General features: G+C 44.2%; 1 protein-coding gene across 6 annotated transcripts in view; it reads right to left on the bottom strand.

Moving 5' to 3' along the window:
• Nucleotides 1-23190, bottom strand: part of cramp1 (cramped chromatin regulator homolog 1) — a 59022-nt gene that overhangs the window by 35219 nt on the left and 613 nt on the right. For 2 of the 6 annotated variants that reach the window (XM_042327190.1, XM_042327191.1), the window contains 2 exons: nt 19799-20169; nt 17360-17565 (listed from right to left, as the gene is read on the bottom strand). In XM_042327190.1, the coding sequence (XP_042183124.1) occupies nt 17360-17565; nt 19799-20168 (576 nt within the window). In that variant the 5' untranslated portion in view covers nt 20169. Of the gene's footprint in view, nt 1-7016; nt 8352-17359; nt 17566-19798; nt 20170-20541; nt 20773-21856; nt 21965-23091; nt 23112-23190 lie in introns of those variants that run through there. The other 4 variants (XM_042327192.1, XM_042327189.1, XM_042327188.1 and 1 more) reach the window with 4 other exon arrangements.

Genomic DNA, 23190 nt, shown 5'->3' with positions numbered 1-23190 from the left:
ATAAGGGGATTTACCTAGCAGACTTGTAGATGACCTGGAGCCAGTGGGTTTGGCGACAAATATGAAGTGAGGGCCAGTCAAAGAGAGCATTGAGGTCACAGTGGTGGGTAGTATATGGGGCTTTCGTGATAAAACGGATGGCACTGTGATTCGCTAAGTAGAGTGTTGGAGGCTATTTTGTAAATGACATCGCCAAAGTAAAGGATCAGTAGGATAGTCAGTTTTACAAGGGTATGTTTAGCAGCATGAGTGAAGGATGTCTTGTTGTGAAATAGGAAGCCGATTCTAGATTTAATTTTGGATTGGAGATGCTTAATAAGAGTCTGGAAGGAGAGTTTACAGTCTAACCAGACACCTAGGTATTTGTAGTTGTCCACATATTCTAAGTCAGAACCGTCCAGGGTAGTGATGCTAATAGGGCGGGAGTGCGGGCAGCAAATCGGTTGAAGAGCATGCACTTCGTTTTACTAGCATTTAAAAGCAGTCGGAGGCCACAGAAGGAGTGTTGTTTGGCGTTGAAGCACGCTTGGAGGTTTGTTTGCACAGTGTCCAAAGAAGGGCCAGAAGTATACAGAATGGTATCGTCTGGTGGATCAGAGAATCATCAGCAGCAAGAATGACATTGATATGTAGAGAGAAAAGAGTAGGCCCGAGAATTACACCCTGTGGTGTAATTCTGTGGTGTAATTCCCCCATAGAGATCGCCAGAGGTCCGGACAACAGGCTGTTTTGACACACTGAACTGTCTGAGAAGTAGTTAGTGAACTGAAAGAGGCAGTCATTTGAGAAGCCATGGCTATTGAGTCTGCCAATGATAATGTGGTGATTGACAAGAGTCGAAAGCCTTGGCCAGGTTGATTCAAACGGCTGCACAGTACTGTCGTTAAATCGATAGCAGTTATATTGTTTAGGACCTGGAGCGTGGCCGAGGTGCACCCATGACCAGCTCTAAATCCAGATTGCATAGTGGAGAAGGAACGGTGGGATTTGAAATGGTCGGTGATCTGTTAATTAACTTGGCTTTCGAAGATTTTAGAAAGGCAGGGCAGGATGGATATACAGTTGATGTCGGAAGGTTACATACACTTAGGTTGGAGTGATTCAAATTCCTTTTTCAACCACTCCACAAATTTTTTTTTAACAAATTACAGTTTTGACAAGTAGGCTAGGACATCTACTTTGTGCATCAGACAAGTATTTTTTCCAACAAATGTTTACAGATTATTTCACTATCACAATTCCAGTGGGTCAGAAGTTTACATACACTAAGTTGACTGTGCCTTTAAACAGCTTGGGAAATTACAGAAAATGTCATGGCTTTAGAAACTTCTGATTGACTCAAATGATGTCAATTAGCCTATTGGACATAATTTGAGTCAATTGGACATGTCCATGTGGATGTATTTCAAGGCCTACCTTCAAACACAGTGCCTCTTTGCTTGACATCATGGGAAAATCAAAAGAAATCAGACAAGACCTCAGAAAATAAATTGTAGACAGCCACAAGTCTGGTTCATCCTTGGGAGCAATTTCCAAACGCCTGAAGGTACCACGTTCATCTGTACAAACAATAGTATGCATGTATAAACACCATGGGACCAAGTATCCGTCATACCGCTCGGGAAGGAAACACGGTCTGTCTCCTAGAGATGAACATACTTGGCGTGGAAAGTACAAATCAAACCCAGAACAGCAAAGGACCTTGTGAAGATGCTGGAGAAAACAGATAAAAGTATTTATATCCAAAGTAAAACAAGCCCTATATCGACATATCCTGAAAGGCCGCTCAGCAAGGAAGAAGCAGCGGCTCCAAAACAGCCATAAAAAAAAAAGCCAGACTACGATTTGCAACTGTACATGAGGACAAAAATCATACTTTTTGGAGGAATGTCCTCTGGTCTGATCAAACAAAAATAGAACTGTTTGTCCATAATGACCATTGTTATGTTTGGAGGAAAAAGGGGAGGCTTGCAAGCCAAATCCCACCATCCCAAACGTGAAGCACGGGGGTGGCAGCATCATGTTGTGGGGGTACTTTGCTGCAGGAAGGGCTGGTGCACTTCACAAAATAGATGGCATCATGTGGGAGGAAAATGATGTGGATATATTGAAGCAACATCTCAAGACATCAGTCTGGAAGTTAAAGCTTGGTCGCAAGTGGGTCTTCCAAATGGACAACGACCTCAAGCATACTTCCAAAGTTGTGGGGAAATGGCTTAAGGACAACAAAGTCAAGGTATTGGAGCATCCATCACAAACCCCTGACCTCAATCCTATAGAAGATCTGTGGGCAGAACTGAAAAAGCATGTGCGAGCAAGGCCTACAAACCTGACACAGTTACAACAGCTCTGTCAGGAGGAATGGGCCAAAATTCACCCAACTTATTGTGGGAAGCTTGAAGCGTTTGACCCAAAGGCAATGCTACCAAATACTAATTGAATGTACTTCTGACCCACTGGGAATGTGATGAAAGAAATTAAACCATTCTCTCTAGTATTATTATTATTATTATTATTATTATTATTATTATTATTATTATTATTATTATTATTATTACACATTATTAAAATAAAGTGGTGATCCTAACTGACCTAAAAACAGGGATTTTTACTAGGAGTAAATGTCAGGAATTGTGAAAAACTGAGTTTAAATGTATTTGGCTCAGGTGTATATAAACTTGCAACTTCAAATGTAGGTCTATAACAGTTCGGGTCTAAGGTGTCTCCTCCTTTGAAGTGGGGGATGACAGCTTCCAATCTTTAGGGATCTCAGACGATACGAAAGTGGTTGAACAGGGTAGTAATAGGGGTTGCGGCTGATAATCTTAGAGGGTCCAGATTGTCTAGCCCAGCTGATTTGTAGGGATCCAGATTTTACAGCTCTTTCAGAACATCAGCTGTTTGGAATTTGGTGAAGGAGGATGGGATATTTGCAGATTTAAAAAAGGTAATGACAGTGTTTCCTATCCTCAGTGCAGCGGGCAGCTGGGAGGAGGTGCTCTTATTCTCCATGGCCTTTTCAGTGTCCCAAAACTTCTTGGAATTGGTGCTACAGGAAGCAAAATTCTGTTTGAAAAAGCTAGCCTTTGCTTTCTTAACTGACTGAGTATATTGGTTCCTGACTTCCCTGAAGAGTTGCATATCGCGGGGGCTATTTGATGCTAATGCAGAAGGCCACAGGATGTTTTTGTGCTGGTCAAGGGTAGTCATGTCTGGGGTGAACCAAGGGCTATATCTGTTCTTAATTCTCCATTTTTTAATGGGTCATGCTCATTTAAGCTAGAGAGGAAAGCTCTTTTGAAGAGCAACCAGGCATCCTCTACTGACGAGATGAGGTCAATATCCTTCCAGGATACCCGGGCCAGATCGGTTAGAAAGGCCTGCTCGCTGAAGTGTTTTCGGGAGCGTTTGACAGTGATGAGGGGTGGTTGTTTGACCGCGGACCCATTACGCACCCAGGCAATGATCGCTGAGATCCTGGTTAAGACAGTAGGGGTGTATTTAGAGGGCAAGGAGGTCAGGATGATATCTATGAGGGTGCCCATGGTTACGGATAAAGGGTTGCACCTGGTAGGTTCCTTGATAATTTGTGAGAGACTGAGGGCAACTATCTCAGATTATAGTACGGCTGAGGTGTTAAGGATGTCCCAGTTTAGGTCACCTAACAGTACTTACTCTGAAGATAGATGGGGGGTGATCAATTCACATATGGTGTCCAGGGCACAGCAGGGGGCTGAAGGGGGTCTATAGCAAGCAGCAACGGTGATAGTCTTGTTTCTGGAAAGGTGGATTTTTGTTGTTTGGATTGTTTGGGCACAGACCTGGATAGTATGACATTACTCTGCAGGCTCTCTCTACAAGTGATTGCAACTCCGCCCCCTTTGTCAGTTCTATCTTGTTGGAAAATGTTAGTTAGAAATTTCAGGATTTTTGGTGGCCTTCCTAAGCCAGGATTCAGACACAGCTAGGACATCCGGGTTGGCGGAGTGTGCTAAAACAGTGAATAAAACGAACTTAGGGAGGAGGCTTCTGATGTTAACATGCATGAAACCAATGCTTTTACGGTTACAGAAGTCAACCAATTAGAGCGCCTGGGGACACACTCTTTGTCGGTAATTGAAGCCCAGGGATTATCTGATGGATTTCTTCAGCTAGCCGGGAGATGGGCCTAGCTCGAGGCAAACTCCAGGCTAACTGGTGCTTGTGTTGGGACAGACACGTAAGGAGTAGCCACTCGGATAGCAGCTAGCTGCTAGCGATCCAGAGTAAAGGTTCAGAGCTTGCGGTAGGAACCCGGAGATACTGTGGAGAAAAGCAGTCTGAAATTCTCTGGGTTGATATCGCGCTGTGCAGGAGTTGATCGGGCTGAAGCTGGAAAATTGACTGACTACTAGCTAGTTAGCTGGCTAGCTTCTGACGGGGGTTATGGTTCTTAAGTTTAAAAAAAAATTGCAGATCCATACCACATTGGGTGAGGCGGGTTGCAGGAGTGAATGTTCAGTCCGTAGATGTAAAAATGAGATGGTTTCTTTCTTTAAAAATATATACAATCGATACAAGGACAAGACAATCAAAACATCCCACTGCTACGCCATCTTGGAAGAGGTAGGCCATGACAGAAGTAGAACAGGAAATGTAAAAACAAATAGCGCAAGTCTGTGTATTATAACTGTTAGACTAATGGCACATCACAGTTGAAGTTGGGGTAGTTGTCTTACAAGTTAGAAGCAAGAAAGACAAGTCTGTCTACGGTCTCTGGCTTTAAAGCTACCCTATGGCAGGTCACCATGTAGCCACCTGTGCTAAAAAAACACTCTGGGGGGGGGAGCTGGTCGCAGGAATGCACAGGTAGCGCATTGCCAGGTGGTTGACTTGGGGAAAGTTTTTTGGGTGGATCTTCCACCTGTCCAGTGGATTGGTTTCAAGGTCAGCATCAGGAGAAAGTAGCAGCTGAGTTCCTTTCTACCAGCTGGATTTCAGTAAGACCTGTGGTGGTGGAGCATGAATACTGCCCAGTGACTTTCTCTTTTTAGCTGGCAGTTGTGGTGAAGGAGCAGCAACATCTCCCTGTGCTGGGCTTGGGATTTCATGTCCCTCATTGACCATCAGAGACAGCTTTTGCTTTTATGTGGCCCACCTTCTCTTAGAGGTAATGTGTTTAAAACAGAGGGTCGACCAACGAGGCCATGTCCAGGAGGTCATCATATTTCTCATTCAGAGGCCATAACTATCGTTTTGATGATTTGGGTGAGCTCTGTTTCGCCATCATCAGGTTTCATGACCTCTGTATAGAACAGGTGTAGTATTGGCTTCAGGTAAGAACCACTGACATGACTCACCGGACAGAGCATTTGCGAATTCTAGGAGTGGGGTCAATGCCTGGATGATGGACTCAAGAACATCTACAGTTAAAGTTGGAAGTTTACATACACCAAAGCCAAGTACATTTAAACTCAGTTGCACAATTCCTGACATTTAATCCTCGTAAAAATTCCCTGTCTTAGGTCAGTCCAGCATCACCACTTTATTTTTAGAATGTGAAATGTCAGAATAATATAATTATTTATTTCAGCTTTTATTTCGTTCATCACATTCAAAGTGGGTCAGAAGTTTACATACATTCAATTAGAATTTGGTAGTATTGCCTTTAAATTGTTTAACTTGGGTCAAATGTTTCAGGTAGCCTTCCACAAGCTTCCCACAATAAGCTGGATGAATTTAGGCACATTCTGTCCTGACAGAGCTGGTGTAACTGAGTCAGGTTTGTAGGCCTCCTTGCTCCCACACGCTTTTTCAGTTTTGCCCACAGATTTTCTATGGGTCAGGGCTTTGTGATGGCCACTCCAATACCTGGACTTTGTTGTGCTTAAGCCATTTTGCCACAACTTTGGAAGTATATTTGGGGTCATTGTCCATTTGGAAGACCCATTTGCAACCTAGCTTTAACTTCCTGACTGATGTCTTGAGATGTTGCTTCAATATATCCACACAATTTGCCTCCCTCATGATGCCACCAATTTTGTGAAGTGCACCAGTACCTCCTGCAGCAAAACACCCCCACAACCTGATGCTGCCACCCCCATGCTTCACAGTTGGGATGGTGTTCTTCTGCTTGCAAGCCTCCCCCTTTTTCCTTTAAACATAACAATGGTCATTATGGCCAAACATTTCTAGTTTTGTTTCATCAGACCAGAGGACATTTCTCCAAAGAGTTAAATCTTCGTCCCCATGTGCAGTTGCAAACCGTAGTCTGGCTTTTTAATGGTGGTTTTGGAGCAGTGGCTTCTTCCTTGAAGAGCGATCTTTCAGGTTACATCGATATAGGACCTGTTTTACTGTGGATATAGATACTTCTGTACCCGTTTCCTCAAGCATCTTCACAAGGTCCTTTGCTGTTCTGGGATTGATTTGCACTTTCCGCACCCAAGTACGTTCATCTCTAGGAAACAGAACACTAGGAAACAGTCTCCTTCCTGAGCGGTATGACGGCTGTGTGGTCCCATGGTGTTTATACTTGCGTGCTGTTGTTTGTACAGATGAACGTGGTACCTTCAGGCGTTTTGAAATTGCTCCCAAGGATGAACCAGACTTGTGGAGGTCTACAATTGTTTTTCTGAGGTCTTGGCTGATTTCTTTTGATTTTCCCATGATGTCAAGCAAAGAGGCACTGTGTTTGAAGGTAGGCCTTGAAATATATCCACAGGTCCACCTCCGATTGACTCAAATGATGTCAATTAGCATATCAGAAGATTCTAAAGCCATGACATCATATTCTGGAATTTTCCAAGGAGTTTAAAATGCAGTCAACTCAGTATACGTATACTCAGTATTCTGACCCATTGGAATTATGATACAGCGACGAGTTTTAATGACTCCAAACTAAGTGTATGTAAACTTCCGACTTCAACTGTATATCTGGGAGCTAAGCGCCAGTCTTCTTGTCACTGGACAAGACCTGTGAAATGTCTTTCTGCTGCTCCAGTACTCTTTGCACCATCTTTTGACGTGATCCCCACCTGGTAGGCGACTGTAACCAACTTATGCAGGGGTAGGTCGTGTTCTTTTTGAGCAACTGCCAGGTCTCTCTTCTTTTTCCATGAATAGGAAAAGGCACCTAAAATGTTAAATCAAAATATTTAACTTAAATCAGTTGATGGAAAAAGGAAGAAAAAAAACATTTAGTTTCATCTACCCAATTACATAAATAATCCCCAATTAACAAGGTTACTTACCAATGGCCAAGTGCAGACGATGTCCAAAACATTGCAGTCGGGTCCATTTGTGGATTTGAGCGTCCTTCACCACGTTCGCACCTCTATCTGTTGTAATGCAGACTGGTCTGTCTTAACTGAGTCCCCAGGAGGCGAGAGCTTCAATGAGCCCCTCTGCTATAGCTTTACCCGTGTGGTCGTCGGGAAAGTATGATGTTTGAAGGCATTTCTTTTGAAGACTCCACTCTTTATCAATATAGTGGACAGTGAGGCTAATAAGGCTCTGCAACTAGACCACAGTAGTAGCAAAATACGTAAAAAATCTGTCTTGAGCGGTTCCTCAATTGTTTCCCTGCACTCGGTGCAGAGTTTAGGCAGAGAAATGCTTGCTGTCAGGGAGCATGTACCTGGTGTTAATTAAATTGATAAGCCTCTTGAAACCTTCCTTTTCGATTGTGCTAAATGGTAGCATGTCCTTAGCAATACAATGCATAATAGCCTTTGTGATGTCTTTGTGTCTTTTCGATGTTTGCTCGTAGGGCATAAACGCTGTCAGTCAGTGTTGGCTGCTTCGGGCAAACACCCCTAGATTGGCTGGTGCTTGAGGGGCGTTTATCAATACAGTGACCCAAACCCAAACTTTGTTGCATGTTCTAAAGAGTGATTTTGTTTCAGAAGGTGAAGGTTTGTCATATTAACAGACTTGGTAGCCACCTGTCTATGGCACAGTTTGCACCGAACATTGCTCTGCTCTTTGTCGGACTTCAAAAAGCCAAACCACATCCAAATAACTGAAACAGTTTAACCCTTTTTAATCAATAATTTCTTTGTTGGAAGCTGCTCCTCCTCCATGGTTATCACTGCCACTGTTTCCGCTTACATCACTCATTTTTCGTGGTTAATAATAGCTACTCCATCGAGGTGCAAAGTGGTTTTTAGTGGCGTATACCTCTACACATTGTCACTTCTCCCCACGCTCCTACTGCGTCACAAAGGTGAAATGGACTGCTGTACCTAATTATTATATATTGACATTATCGAAAATGCATCTAAACATTATCAAATTGAGGGAAGTAATTACCTCGATAATTATTGATATATCGCCCACCCCTACTCCACAATCACCTGACCTCAACCCAATTGAGATGATTTGGGATGAGTTGGACCGTAGATTGCAGGAAAAGCAGCCAACAAGTGCTCCCTCAAGACAGTTGGGAAAGAGTGGCTACTTTGAAGAAACACAAAATGTAAAATATATTTGTCTTTGTTTAACACATCATTCCATGCGTTATTTCATCATTTGTCGTCACTATTATTCTACAATAAACATTTAAAAAATAAAAAGGAAAAAACTTGAATGAGTAGGTGTGTCCAAACATTTGACTGGTACTGTAGATATGGTGACTTAAGAGATGTTAGGGCTAGGGTCCAATTTCCACCTGACTGACGTGCCCAAAGTAAACTTCCTGTTGCTCAGGCCCTGAAGCCAGCATATGCATATAATTGGTACCATTGGAAAGAAAACTCTGAAGTTTGTAGAAAATGTTAAAATAATTTGGGAGACTAACACACAATAGATATGGTAGGAGAAATCTAAAGAAAAACCAACTAGATTTTTTATTTTTGAGAGAGCACATCCTCTTTCCAATGGAACTTATAGGGAGAAAAATGTATCTAGCACCTAGTACGCAATTACTATGGCTTCCACTGGGTGTCAATAGTCTTTGTTAAAGGTTTCAGGCTTGTTTCTTCCAAAACGAGTAAGAAATATGAATTTTACTACAGGGAAACAGACTTGGAAATTTGTGTATGCGCGAGCGACGCAGAGGACACGCACTTGCTAATATCGTTTTCCTATTGAACACAATTTTCCGTGTGAAATATTATAGTTTGATTACATTTCAGGGTATCTGAGGATTAAATAGAAATGTATTTTGACTTCTTGAAACAAAAGTTTAGGGGTAGAATTTCAGATTCCTATCTTGGCATGTTGAACAAGTGGATTACTCAAATCGATGGTGCCAACTAAATGGACTTTTTGGGATATACAGAAGGATTTTATGTAACAAAAACAACACTACATGTTATAGCTGGGACCCGTTGGATGACAAATCAGCGGACGATTTTCAAAAAGTAAGTGAATATTTAAATCGCTAATTGTGATTTTATGAAGCCTGTGCCGGTGGAAAAATATTTTGATGTGGGGCACCATCCTCAAACAATTGCATGGCATGCTTTCGCTGTAAAGCCTACTGTAAAATCGGACAGTGCAGTTAGATTAAAACTTCTTGTGACTCTCAAACCCGGATGCGAGAGCGTAATCATCGCCTGACACGAATTAGCATAACGCAACGGTCATAAATCGTCCTAGAAAATATTCCTATTCATGAAAATCACAAGTGACATATTGGAACACAGCTTATCCTTTTGTTAATCACCCAGTCATCTCAGATTTTCAAAATATGCTTTACAGCCAACGCTAGACAAGCATTTGTGTAAGTTTATCATAGCATTATGCTAGCAGCAGGCAACCTTGTCGCGGAAATCAGAAAAGCAATCAAATTAAATAGTTTACCATTGATGAGCTTTGGATGTTTTCACTCACGAGACTCCCAGGTAGATAGCCAAAGTTCATTTTTCCCCAAAAGATTATTTTTGTAGGCCGAAACAGCTCCGTTTGTTCTTCATTAAAGTAGAAAACCACACTACAGGCCGATCCAACTTTGATGTAATGTCCTTAAAACAAGTCAAAATGAGGCTCAGTAGTGTGTGGCTTCCACGTGCCTGTATGACCTCCCTACAACACCTGGGCATGCTCCTGATGAGCATGCTCCTGATGCTCCAACTCCTCGACAGTCTGTGGTGCAACATGGCGTTGGTGGATGGAGCGAGACATGTCCCAGATGTGCTCAATTGGATTCAGGCCTGGGGAACGGGCGGGCTAGTCCATAGCATCAATGCCTTCCTCTTGCAGGAACTGCTGACACACTCCAGCCACATGAGGTCTAGCATTGTCTTGCATTAGGAGGAACCCAGGGCCAACCGCACCAGCATATGGTCTCACAAGGGGTCTGAGGATCTCATCTCGGTACCTAATGGCAGTCAGGCTACCTCTGGCGAGCACATGGAGGGCTGTGCGGCCCCCCAAAGAAATGCCACCCCATGACTGACCCACCTGTGGACGTCGGGCCCTCATACCACCCTCATGGAGTCCGTTTCTGACCGTTTGAGCAGACACATGCACATTTGTGGCCTGCTGGAGGTCATTTTGCAGGGGTCTGGCAGTGCTCCTCCTTGCACAAAGGCGAAGGTAGCGGTCCTGCTGCTGGGTTGTTGCCCACCTATGGCCTCCTCCACGTCTCCTGATGTACTGGCCTGTCTCCTGGTAGCACCTCCATGCTCTGAACACTACGCTGACAGACACAGCAAACCTTCTTGCCACAGCTCGCATTGATGTGCCATCCTGGATGAGCTGCATTACCTGAGCCACTTTCGTGGGTTGTAACTCCGTCTCAAGCTACCACTAGAGTGAAAGCACCGCCAGCATTCAAGTGACCAAAACATCAAACAGGAAGCATAGGAACTGAGAAGTGGTCTGTGGTCACCACCTGTAGAACCACTCCTTTATTGGGGGTGTCTTGCTAATTGCCTATAATTTCCACCTGTTGTCTATTCCATTTGCACAACAGCATGTGAAATTTATTGTCAATCAGTGTTGCTTCCTAAGTGGACAGTTTGATTTCACAGAAGTGTGATTGACTTGGAGTTACATTGTGTTAAGTGTTCCCTTTATTTTTTTGAGCAGTGTATATATAAACGCAAAAATATCAGTTTCCTGACCTTTCATGCATCTCTCAGAATATGTCAGATACTTCAGAGCAAACATCACTTAGATAATTTTTGGGGACTGTTGTTCCATGTTGTGAATCTGTTATTCAATGCGTTTGAATGGGCAGTAAGGCCAAATAAAATGTATCAAATTATTTTAATACTTAAAAGGTGTTTTAATTCAAAATCAAATAGCAAAAGGATCATTGGGATGACCTTAAAACAATTCCATTTATGCTAGGAGAACCCCCACAGCTTAGACTGTAACGGGTTTTAACAAACGTCTATACTTAAACAGGCACCATCCGATTTCTCTCCCCGAGTGATAGCCTAAAATGTTCTAATTCCTTATGAGTAAGTACTTCAGTTTGCATATACTGTGGTTTTCTAGTAGGAGTGCATAGTAGTGTAGTAGTCTTAGTGATGAATTACTCTATGTGATCCAATTGCCCCACACACAGCCCTTGCTATCTCCTTGCTTGCTAATTCGGCCTGCAAACTGCTAGCTTGTTTAGCCCCGGTCCGCTAACTGCTACCTTGTTTAGCCCCGGCCTACTAACTGTTAGCTTGTTAGCACAGGCCTGCTAACCGTCTGAATCGCCGCGTCCCAAACACTCACTGGACCCATATTTACTTTCAATCTCTTTTCGATTTGTAATTTGTTTATACCTTCCGGTAACCTGCCTCACCCAATGTGATACGCAATCACTATTATTTTTAAAACACACTCAAAAACCTCCAGAAGCTAACCAGCTAACTAGCTACAAGCTATTTAGTCATTGTTAGCCACTGCTAGCGGCTTTTACCTTTTACCTTCTGCACAGCCAGCCAGTTTTTTTAACCTTGATAATACTCGCCAGTCCAGCATCCCTGCCCCATCCACCGCTGCCCCCTGGACACTGATCACTTGGCTACATAGCTGATGCATGCTGGACTGTCCATTAATCACGGTACTCCATTCAGCTTGTTTATGTTATATCTGTCGGCCCCAGCCGCACTCAGGCTCTGTGTGTAGTTAAGCCGACCCTCCCTGCCTAGTCAACGCCATTTTACCTGCTGTTGTTGTGCTAGCTGATTAGCTGTTGTTGTCTCACCTACTGTTTTAGCTACTGTTTTAGCTAGCTCTCCCAATTCAACACCTGTGATTACTGTATGCCTCGCTGTATGTCTCTCTCAAATGTCAATATGCCTTGTATACTGTTGCTCAGGTTAGTTATCATTGTTCTAGTTCACAATGGAGCCCCTAGTTCTACTCTTCATACCCCTGATAACTCCTTTGTCCCACCTCCCACACATGCGGTGACCTCACCCATTACAACCAGCATGTCCAGAGACACAACCTCTCTCATCATCACCCAGTGCCTGGGCTTACCTCCGCTGTACCCGCACCCCACCATACCCCTGTCTGCGCATTATGCCCTGAATATATTCTACCATGCCCAGAAATCTGGTCCTTTTATTCTCTGTCCCCAACGCTCTAGGCGACCAGTTTTGATAGCCTTTAGCCGCACCCTCATTCTACTCTTCCTCTGTTCCGCGGGTGACGTGGAGGTAAACCCAGGCCCTGCATGTCCCCAGGCACCCTCATTTGTTGACTTCTGTGATCGAAAAAGCCTTGGTTTCATGCATGTCAACATCAGAAGCCTCCTCCCTAAGTTTGTTTTACTCACTGCTTTAGCACACTCTGCTAACCCGGATGTCCTTGCCGTGTCTGAATCCTGGCTCAGGAAGGCCACCAAAGATTCTGAGATATCCATACCCAACTATAACATTTTCCGTCAAGATAGACCTGCCAAAGGGGGAGGAGTTGCAGTCTACTGCAGATATAGCCTGCAAAGTAATGTCATACTTCCCAGGTCCATACCCAAACAGTTCGAACTACTAATTTTGAAAATTACTCTCCAGAAATAAGTCTCTCACTGTTGCCGCCTGCTACCGACCCTCCTCAGCTCCCAGCTGTGCCCTGGACACCATTTGTGAATTGATCGCCCCCCATCTAGCTTCAGAGTTTGTTCTGTTAGGTGACCTAAACTGGGATATGCTTAACACCCCGGCAGTCCTACAATCTAAGCTAGATGCCCTCAATCTCACACAAATCATCAAGGAACCCACCAGGTACAACCCTAAATCTGTAAACAAGGGCACCCTCATAGACGTCATCCTGACCAACTGGCCCTCCAAATACACCTCCTCTGTCTTCAACCAGGATCTCACCGATCACTGCCTCATTGCCTGTATCCGCTACGGAGCCGCAGTCAAACGACCACCCCTCATCACTGTCAAACGCTCCCTAAAACACTTCTACGAGCAGGCCTTTCTAATCGACCTGGCCCGGGTATCCTGGAAGGACATTGACCTCATCCCGTCAGTTGAGGATGCCTGGTCATTCTTTAAAAGTAACTTCCTCACCATTTTAGATAAGCATGCTCCGTTCAAAAAATGCAGAACTAAGAACAGATATAGCCCTTGGTTCACTCCAGACCTGACCAGCACAAAAACATCGACCAGCACAAAAACATCCTGTGGCGGACTGCAATAGCATCGAATAGTCCCCGCATATGCAACTGTTCAGGGAAGTCAGGAACCAATACACGCAGTCAGTCAGGAAAGCTAAGGCCAGCTTCTTCAGGCAGAAGTTTGCATCCTGTAGCTCCAACTCCAAAAAGTTCTGGGACACTGAAGTCCATGGAGAACAAGAGCACCTCCTCCCAGCTGCCCACTGCACTGAGGCTAGGTAACACGGTCACCACCGATTAAACCCATGATTATCGAAAACTTCAACAAGCATTTCTCAATGGCTGGCCATGCCTTCCGCCTGGCTACTCCAACCTCGGCCAACAGCTCCGCCCGCCCCGCAGCTACTCGCCCAAGCCTCTCCAGGTTCTCCTTTACCCAAATCCAGATTGCAGATGTTCTGAAAGAGCTGCAAAACCTGGACCCGTACAAATCAGCTGGGCTTGACAATCTGGACCCTCCATTTCTGAAACTATCCGCCACCATTGTCGCAACCCCTATTACCAGCCTGTTCAACCTCTCATTTCATGTCGTCTGAGATCCCCAAGGATTGGAAAGCTGCCGCAGTCATCCCCCTCTTCAAAGGGGGAGACACCCTTGACCCAAACTGTTACAGACCTATATCCATCCTGCCCTGCCTATCGAAGGTCTTCGAAAGCCAAGTCAACAAACAGGTCACTGACCATCTCGAATCCCACCGTACCTTCTCCGCTGTGCAATCTGGTTTCCGAGCCGGTCACGGGTGCACCTCAGCAACACTCAAGGTACTAAACGATATCATAACCGCCATCGATAAAAGACAGTACTGTGCAGCAGTCTTCATCGACCTTGCCAAGGCTTTCGACTCTGTCAATCACCATATTCTTATCGGCAGACTCAGTAGCCTCGGTTTTTCAAATGACTGCCTTGCCTGGTTCACCAATTACTTTGCAGACAGAGTTCAGTGTGTCAAATCGGAGGGCATGCTGTCCGGTCCTCTGGCAGTCTATACGGGGGTGCCACAGGGTTCAATCCTCGGGCCGACTCTTCTCTCTGTATATATCAATGATGTTGCTCTTGCTGCGGGCGATTCCCTGATCCACCTCTACGCAGACGACACCATTCTATATACTTCCGGCCCGTCCTTGGACACTGTGCTATCTAACCTCCAAACGAGCTTCAATGCCATACAACACTCCTTCCGTGGCCTCCAACTGCTCTTAAACGCTAGTAAAACCAAATGCATGCTTTTCAACCGTTCGCTGCCTGCACCCGCACGCCTGACCAGCATCACCACCCTGGATGGTTCCGACCTTGAATATGTGGACATCTATAAGTACCTAGGTGTCTGGCTAGACTGTAAACTCTCCTTCCAGACTCATATCAAACATCTCCAATCGAAAATCAAATCAAGAGTCGGCTTTCTATTCCGCAAGAAAGCCTCCTTCACTCACGCCGCCAAACTTACCCTAGTAAAACTATCCTACCGATCCTCGACTTCAGCGATGTCATCTACAAAATTGCTTCCAACACTCTACTCAGCAAACTGGATGCAGTTTATCACAGTGCCATCCGTTTTTGTCACTAAAGCACCTTATACCACCCACCACTGTGACTTGTATCCTCTAGTCGGCTGGCCCTCGCTACATATTCGTCGCCAGACCCACTGGCTCCAGGTCATCTACAAGTCCATGCTAGGTAAAGCTCCGCCTTATCTCAGTACACTGGTCACGATGGCAACACCCATCCGTAGCACGCGCTTCAGCAGGTGTATCTCACTGATTATCCCTAAAGCCAAGACCTCATTTGGCCGCCTTTCGTTCCAGTTCTCTGCTGCCTGTGACTGGAACGAATTGCAAAAATCGCTGAAGTTGGAGACTTTTATCTCCCTCACCAACTTCAAACATCTTCTATCTGAGCAGCTAACCGATCGCTGCAGTTGTACATAGTCTATCGGTAAATAGCCCACCCATTTTTACCTACCTCATCCCCATACTGTTTTTATTTATTTACTTTTCTGCTCTTTTGCACACCAATATCTCTACTTGTACATGACCAACTGATCATTTATCACTCCAGTGTTAATCTGCAAAATTGTAATTATTCGCCTACCTCCTCATGCCTTTTGCACCCAATGTATATAGACTCCTCCCCTTTTTTTTCCTTTCCTAATGTGTTATTGACTTGTTAATTGTTTACTCCATGTGTAACTCTGTGTTGTCTGTTCACACTGCTATGCTTTCTTGGCTAGGTCGCAGTTGCAAATGAGAACTTGTTCTCAACTAGCCTACCTGGTTAAATAAAGGTGAAATAAAAAAAAATTAAAACACACCAAAGTAATAAGGTTGATATAAACTCAGCAAAACAAAAAAGATAAGTCCCCTCACTGTCAACTGCGTTAATTTTCAGCAAACTTAACGTGTAAATATTTTTATGAACATAAGAAGAGCGCTTGAGACAAACTGAACAAGTTCCACAGACATGTGACTAAGACAAATTGATTGTGTCCCTGAACAATCAAAAGTAACAATCAAAATCAAAAGTAAATCAGTATCTGGTGTGGCTACCACCTGCATTAAGTACTGCAATGCATCCCCTCCTCATGGACTGCGCCAGATTTCCCAGTTCCTGCTGTGAGATGTTACCCCACTCTTCCACCAAGGCGCCTGCAAGTAGCCCTCACCCTCCGATCCAACAGGTCCCAGACGTGATCCGGGCTCCCAGACGAGATCCGGGCTCTTCCCTGGCCATGGCAGGACACTGACATTCCTGTCTTGCAGGAAATCATGCACAGAATAAGCAGTATGGCTGGTGGCATTGTCATGCTGGAGGGTCATGTCAGGATGAGCCTGCAGGAAGGGTTCCACATGAGAGAGGAGGATGTCTTCCCTGTAACGCACAGCATTGAGATTGACTGCAATGACAACAAGCTCAGTCCCATGATGCTGTGACACACTGCCCCAGGCCATGACAGACCCTCCACCTCGATCCAGCTCCAGAGTATAGGCCTCGGTGTAACGCCAATTCCTTCGACGATAAACACGAATCCGACTATCACCCCTGGTGAGACAAAACCACGACTCGTCAGTGAAGAGCACTTCTTGCCAGTCCTGTCTGGTCCAGCGACAATGGGTTTGTGCCCATAGGCGACGTTGTTGCTGGCGATGTTTGGTGAGGACCTGCCTTTACAACAGGCCTACAAGCTCTCTGTCCAGCCTCTCTCAGCCTATTGCGGACAGTCTGAGCACTGATGGAGGGATTGTGCATTCCTGGTGTAACTCGGGCAGTTGTTGTTGCCATCCTGTGCCTGTCCCACAGGTGTGATGTTCAGATGTACCGATCCTGTGCAGGTGTTGTTACATGTGGTCTGCTACTGCGTGGACAATCAGCTGTCCATCCTGTCTCCCTGTAGCGCTCTCTTAGGTGTCTCACAGTACAGACATTGCAATTTATTGCCCTGGCCACATCTGCAGTCCTCATGCCTCCTTGCAGCATGCCCAAGGCACGTTCATGCAGATGAGCAGGGACCCTGGGCATCTTTCTTTTGGTGTTTTTCAGAGTCAGTAGAAAGGCCTCTTTAGTGTCCTAAGATTTCATAACTGTGACCTTAAAAGCCTACCGTCTAAGCTGTTAGTGTCTTAACGACCGTTCCAAAGACACATGTTCATTAATTGTTTATGGTTCAATGAACAAGCAAGGGAAAGGGTGTTTAAACCCTTTACAATGAAGATCTGCAAAGTTACTTGGATTTTTCGAATTATCCATTTAAGACAGGGTCCTGAAAAGTGACATTTATTTATATTTCGTACTACTCAAAGTTGACTTACCTCGTATAGCCCTTCGAAGAAGCTGTTCTTGTCCTCTGCACTCCAGGACTCCCACTGTCTCCGGGGTCTCTTTTGGCTGCCCACCGGCTCCTCCTTGACCCCGGGTCCTTGGCCTCTAGGGGCCGCCTTACCCGAGGGCCCCATAGAGCCTGACGTGGAGCCGGAGTGACCAGCTGACACTTGGTGAGAGGGACCATTCTCTGACCCTGTGTGAAAAAGGGAAAAAAGGTGAGGAAAAGTACAATTAACATAAATACAAATGCAACCAATCACATGCGCTGAATACAACAGATGTTGACCTTACCGTGAAATGCTGACTTACAAGCCCTTAACCAACAATGCCTTCAACAAAATACAATTGTGTTCGTTGTCTGTAGCTTATTCCTACCCATATCATAACCCCACCATGGAGCACTCAGCAAACCGCTCACCCACATGACACCATCCACACTGTCTGCCATCTGCCAGGTAGTTGAAACAGGAATTTTTCCATTTAGAGCACACTTCTCCAGCGTGCCAGTGGCAATCGAATGTGAGCATTTGCCCACTGAAGTCAGTTACGACGCCGAACTTCGGTCATGTCTAGACCCTGGTGAGAACGACGAGTATGCAAGACAAGCTTCCCTGAGATGGTTTGTGACAGTTTGTGTGCTCAGTGCCCTCCTGTACTCTCTGTTCACTCATGACTGCATGGCCAGGTATGATTCAAACACCATCATTAAGTTTGCCGATGACACAACAGTGGTAGGCCTGATCACTGACAACGATGAGACAGCCTATAGGGAAGAGGTCAGAGACCTGGCCGTGTGGTGCAAGTACAACAACCTCTCCCTCAACGTGATCAAGAGAAAGGAGATGATTGTGGACTGCAGGAAAAGTAGGACTGAGCACACCCCCATTCTCATCGACAGGGCTGTAGTGGAACATGTTGAGCGCTTCAAGTTCCTTTGTGTCCACATCAACAAACTATCATGGTCCAAAACACACCAAGAGTCATGAAGAGGACACGACAAAGCCTACTACCCTCAGGAGACTGAAAAGATTTGGCATGGGTCCTCAGATCCTCAAAAGGTTATACAGCTGCACCATCGAGAGCATCACCGCCTGGTAATGCAACTGCTCGGCCTCCGACCGCAAGGCACTACAGAGGGTAGTGCGTACGGCCCAGTCATCACTGGGGCCAAGCATCCTGCAATCTAGAACCTCTATACCAGGCAGTGTGCCATGTCAGAGGAAGGCCCTAAAAATTGCCAAAGACTCCAGCCACCCTTAGTCATAGATTGTTCGCTCTACTACCGCACGGCAAGCGGTACCCAAGTGCCAATTATAAGTTCTAAAGGCTTTTCTAACAGCTTCTACCCCACAAACCATAAGACTACTGAACAGCTAACCAAAGGGCTACCCAGACCCCTCTTTTACGCTGCTGCTCCTCTGTTTATTATCTATGCATAGTTACTAACACTACCAACATGTACATGTTACCTCAATTACCCGGTGCCCCAACACATTGACTCTGTACCGGTACCCCATGTATATAGCCTCGCTTGTTATTTTATTGCTGCCATTTAATTATTTGTGACTTTAAATGTTTGTGTGTTTTTTTTACTTAACCCTTAATAAAAAAATACATCTTAAAAATTCTTAAAGCATTGTTGGTTAAGGGCTAGTAAGCATTTCACTCAAAGACCTGTTGTATTCGGCGCATGTGACAAATAAAATGAGACCAATAGCTTTAAAAAAAAAACTTAGAATATCCGTTTTAGCACAAACAGTCAGACTGAGGCCAGTGTGTCACATACAACATCATTGTCCTACAAAAACACACCACAGAGACCCTCTCCTCTTGTGGCTGAAGTGATGGCAAAGTGAGGCAGCAGGAAAACAAGTCTGTTCCATTTGCCAGGCCTGCAACGAGGAGTGGAGCGAAGTTCCAAAAACAACACTCAAGGCTGGCTTGGAGCAACACTGGCCTTCACCTCACAATGTGCAGGTCAGGGGGGACAGACAACCCAATCCTCAACAGAGTGAGCACTGCTTCTAAAAATAATATGTTGAGTCATAATTAGTACTGAGTTGAGTTCTATTCCAATAACACAACATTAGCATTTAATAAAATATTAATTAATGCTGACAACTCATAAAGAGTTATCCTATATGAGCTCCCTCTCATAAGCAATAAGATGGGATGGCCTCACAACTTGAATGCAGTTAATGATGGTTTCCAGGCTCCTGCCTAGAAACAATTAATGTCTCTGTTTTGTTTAGATAGTGCCAGCATAAACGCAATATCCTGCATTCTAAACACTGACCATATTCAACCATCATCAATGGATTAGCAAAAGTAGCTAAATCCACTACCAACGGGGAGAAGAGGGATGGGGTACTCCTGTAACACAGACAAACATGTGACCCCCAAGCACAAACACTTTCACGGCATACCTTTCGATTTTGCCCCGCTGTGACCATTGATAGTTGGGGCGATGGAATCCTTCCGGATTCGTTTGCTCGGCGGTCGAACGCTGGATCTCAAAAAATGATGCTGGTCGTGATTCGGTGGGGTGGGAGTCGTCGAGGACGGGGGCTGTCGGTTCGAGCAAGGTCCAGATGGGTTCGATACGGAGGTGGTAATAACCGGTGCTGAACTGGAGCAGCCCGTAGTTGAAGGATTAAGAATTTCCACTTCGTCTCTCTTTGTACTACGCTCCTCGCTCCCCTGATCTCCGCTCTCCTCCTCGTCACAACCTTCAAGCTTTCTGCCCGAATTATTCGGGCCATCGACACCGATGCCGTCTCTCAGCCCAACTGTCATCCTGGCAAAACACAATCAACACACATGATTGAAATTTAAAAGACATCACAACGTAAATCAACTTAAAAAAGACGACGTTCTCTTTCTCTCAACATGGCCGCCGCTGTTTGTTTCAAATCCCCTCTCACCGTCCCATCGAAACACGAAAATTGGGTCTGTGTTTTCATTTACATTTTGAAAGCCAAAATATAAATATACATTGCTCGTGTGTTTTTGTTAGTTATCTTAAACTTCTAACAGTTTACATGGTTTTATTTTTATCCGAAATTCAAATACGAGCGCCCCTGAGTTTAGCGCCCGCTGAAACGACAACGTAAAACCTTTCGATACATTCGACCTCTATTTAAAGTGCTTCTTTATCAGACAAGGTTACCCATTTTCATGCTCTTCGACAGCAGATGATGTCTTCTTTCTTTTCACCATCGAACCGACGGTTTTGGTATGCAACAGTATATAAAATTGGGCATATTCAAAGCACGAACAGGGTCTAGCCGCGACTGTCTTCTCCTCGCTCAAGCTTCGACTGAATTGAACTCTCTGCGCAGCTCAACTGTTCACTATCGGAGTACCACAATATTACTCAATTTATTGCCTTAAACAAAGTGAATATTATCGGTATAGGCTGAAATATTTGACCAAAAATGTAACTATATAACACACTTTAAACGCTAAATGTAATCTGAATAATAAGCTAGCTGGTTTTAGTTTTTATTACAGCCACAAACGAGCAGAGAACGCTCGCAGTCTCAACTTTGCTTATCACTACGTCATCATCACCAGAATTGTTTTCATCATTAAGATGTTCGACGACATTATGTTAACTGCATCAAAAAGTTGTTTCTGATATTAACTCAGCTTCAGAAAGCAACAACGGATACCTTATACATCATATTAAATAAAGTACACTTGGAGAAACAAACCACAAGCATTCGAATCAATAGAATATTGAGTGTTCAACTACAATAATGTCATACCATACACATATAGATCGAACACTGCATTTAACGTCTCTATAATTTGCAAGTAACATATTACTTCTAACATAATGACACGCACGGATACAGGTGTTTCATCCTTTTTATGATTCACCCATTTCCAAATATTTTGAGGGCAGGAACATTACTACTGTGCCTACACCTTTAAAACAACTGGCACGTCTCACATATACAATAATAAGCACCCTTAAATATTTGAAATACATTCACATTAAGGGAAACAAGACACAAACAATAATGTCGTATTACTGTCAGATGTGTTCTCTAATCATGATTGTCCAACCTAATAGTGAGCAAACTTATCAAACTAAAATTTTCCTGCAGAAGTATAGCAGTAGCTAATTGATTGATTACTTTATTTTGTGGTTGCTATCCTCACCTCCTCAGATGATAAATCAGTAGACATAATCAGCTGTTATCTTTCCTCTTGTAACCCGTGTCATTTCGATAGGTACATTTTAGGAGGAGCGGGTTACACACTCCAAAAAGCAGCTGCACGGGTGCTAGCTACTAGCTAACATTAGATAGCTAAGTTTTTTTGGCCACGTTTGCTAGCGATGTGCGGCCAAAACCCTGCCAACTAACGTTACTTACTAGCAAACAAATAGTCTCAAGCACAAATTCACACGACATTATGCACAGTATTGAATTCAGTTTTTGTGAGATATAGAATTTAAGCAATTCATAAATTACCTTTTCTTGACTTTAGTGTTCACGTCTTCATAAGAAAACGTTGCAAGCTAAACTAACACCGATTGACAGTCCCTCTCTTGCACAAGCACGCCCACATCAACTCGAAAACAAACCTCCTGATTGGTCAGTTGAGGGAGAAAGACATATGATTGACATCCAAGAGCTCAAATTGTTGATGAGAAGCATGATGCAAATGAACCAATTGGATATCACAATCTACATACGTTGTTGAGTGAGCAGGGAGTTATTTTACATTCGCCCGGGTTAAACCGGGCCAAAACATGTGACGTCATCGGGCGAAAGCAGGGAGGAGTGCCCTTCTCAAATCGAACAGTAATCTGCGCCATTCGGTAATTTTGACAACAAGGTGCATCGTCAAAAAAAATCCTAAAATAAACGTTTGCATTTTCTCGCTAGTTTTCATTGGGAAGACAGATTAAACGTTTTTATCAAAAGCAATCACTTTCGCATTGGAACACCCAGAATCCATGGTTGCCATTGGAGCCGTGAGGTCGCCAAGGCAGAAATCTCTAAATATTGTACATATTTTAATCGTTTTTTGACGGAATCTTTTTAAATAAACTCTTATTTTGCCAGCTATGTTTTGATTGATTGATCCACAACAGTGCAAGACTGTAAAGTCAGTTATTTTACCAACTGTCCTGGCTTCTGACTTGTTTCCCCCCTGCTCAACCGTTCATCTGGGCCTCAGTCAGAAGAGACGTGGACCCAGTGGGGACTTTCACCTGCCTCTGCTCTGTGGATGGCCGTGGAAGATCTTCCAGACAAAAATGTCAAATGGGCTCACTGAAATGTTTTGTTGTTTTACGAGCTACTTTGAGATTCTTGCTGTAATTCAAAACGCTATACAAATTACCACACATGCTTAATTGAGCCGACTTCGCTGTCGCCGGACAGAGCCCGGAACCTACTAGTTCAAGCCCGGGAGGCAGCCCGGTTCCAAATCGAATGCAATCAACTTTTTGCCTTTTTGTCAGTGCATAACACGCCTACACGGGCACCCGGGTGAGATTAATCGAACCCCTTCATCTGCAAAATTGGGTATAGAAATGGGCTATATAAATATAATCTAGTCTAGATAGATAGATTATTTGACATGCGCCACCAATTTACTATCAAGTCAAGGGGCTTTATTGGCATGGGAAACATATGTTTACCTTGTCAAAGCAAGTGAAAGACATAAAATAAACAAAAGTTAAATGAAAACTGCATACCTGGAACCGTTTCAACTTTTAATGTTGGTTCGTTTTCCAGTTATGGAAATGCCGCTCAAAGACCCGGCCATTCCAGGCGAGTAAAACCTCGTGCACCCA

This window comes from Oncorhynchus tshawytscha, linkage group LG09 (genome assembly GCF_018296145.1).
Source record: "Oncorhynchus tshawytscha isolate Ot180627B linkage group LG09, Otsh_v2.0, whole genome shotgun sequence".
NCBI lineage: Eukaryota > Metazoa > Chordata > Actinopteri > Salmoniformes > Salmonidae > Oncorhynchus > Oncorhynchus tshawytscha.
This window is presented reverse-complemented; position numbering and strand designations above follow the sequence as displayed.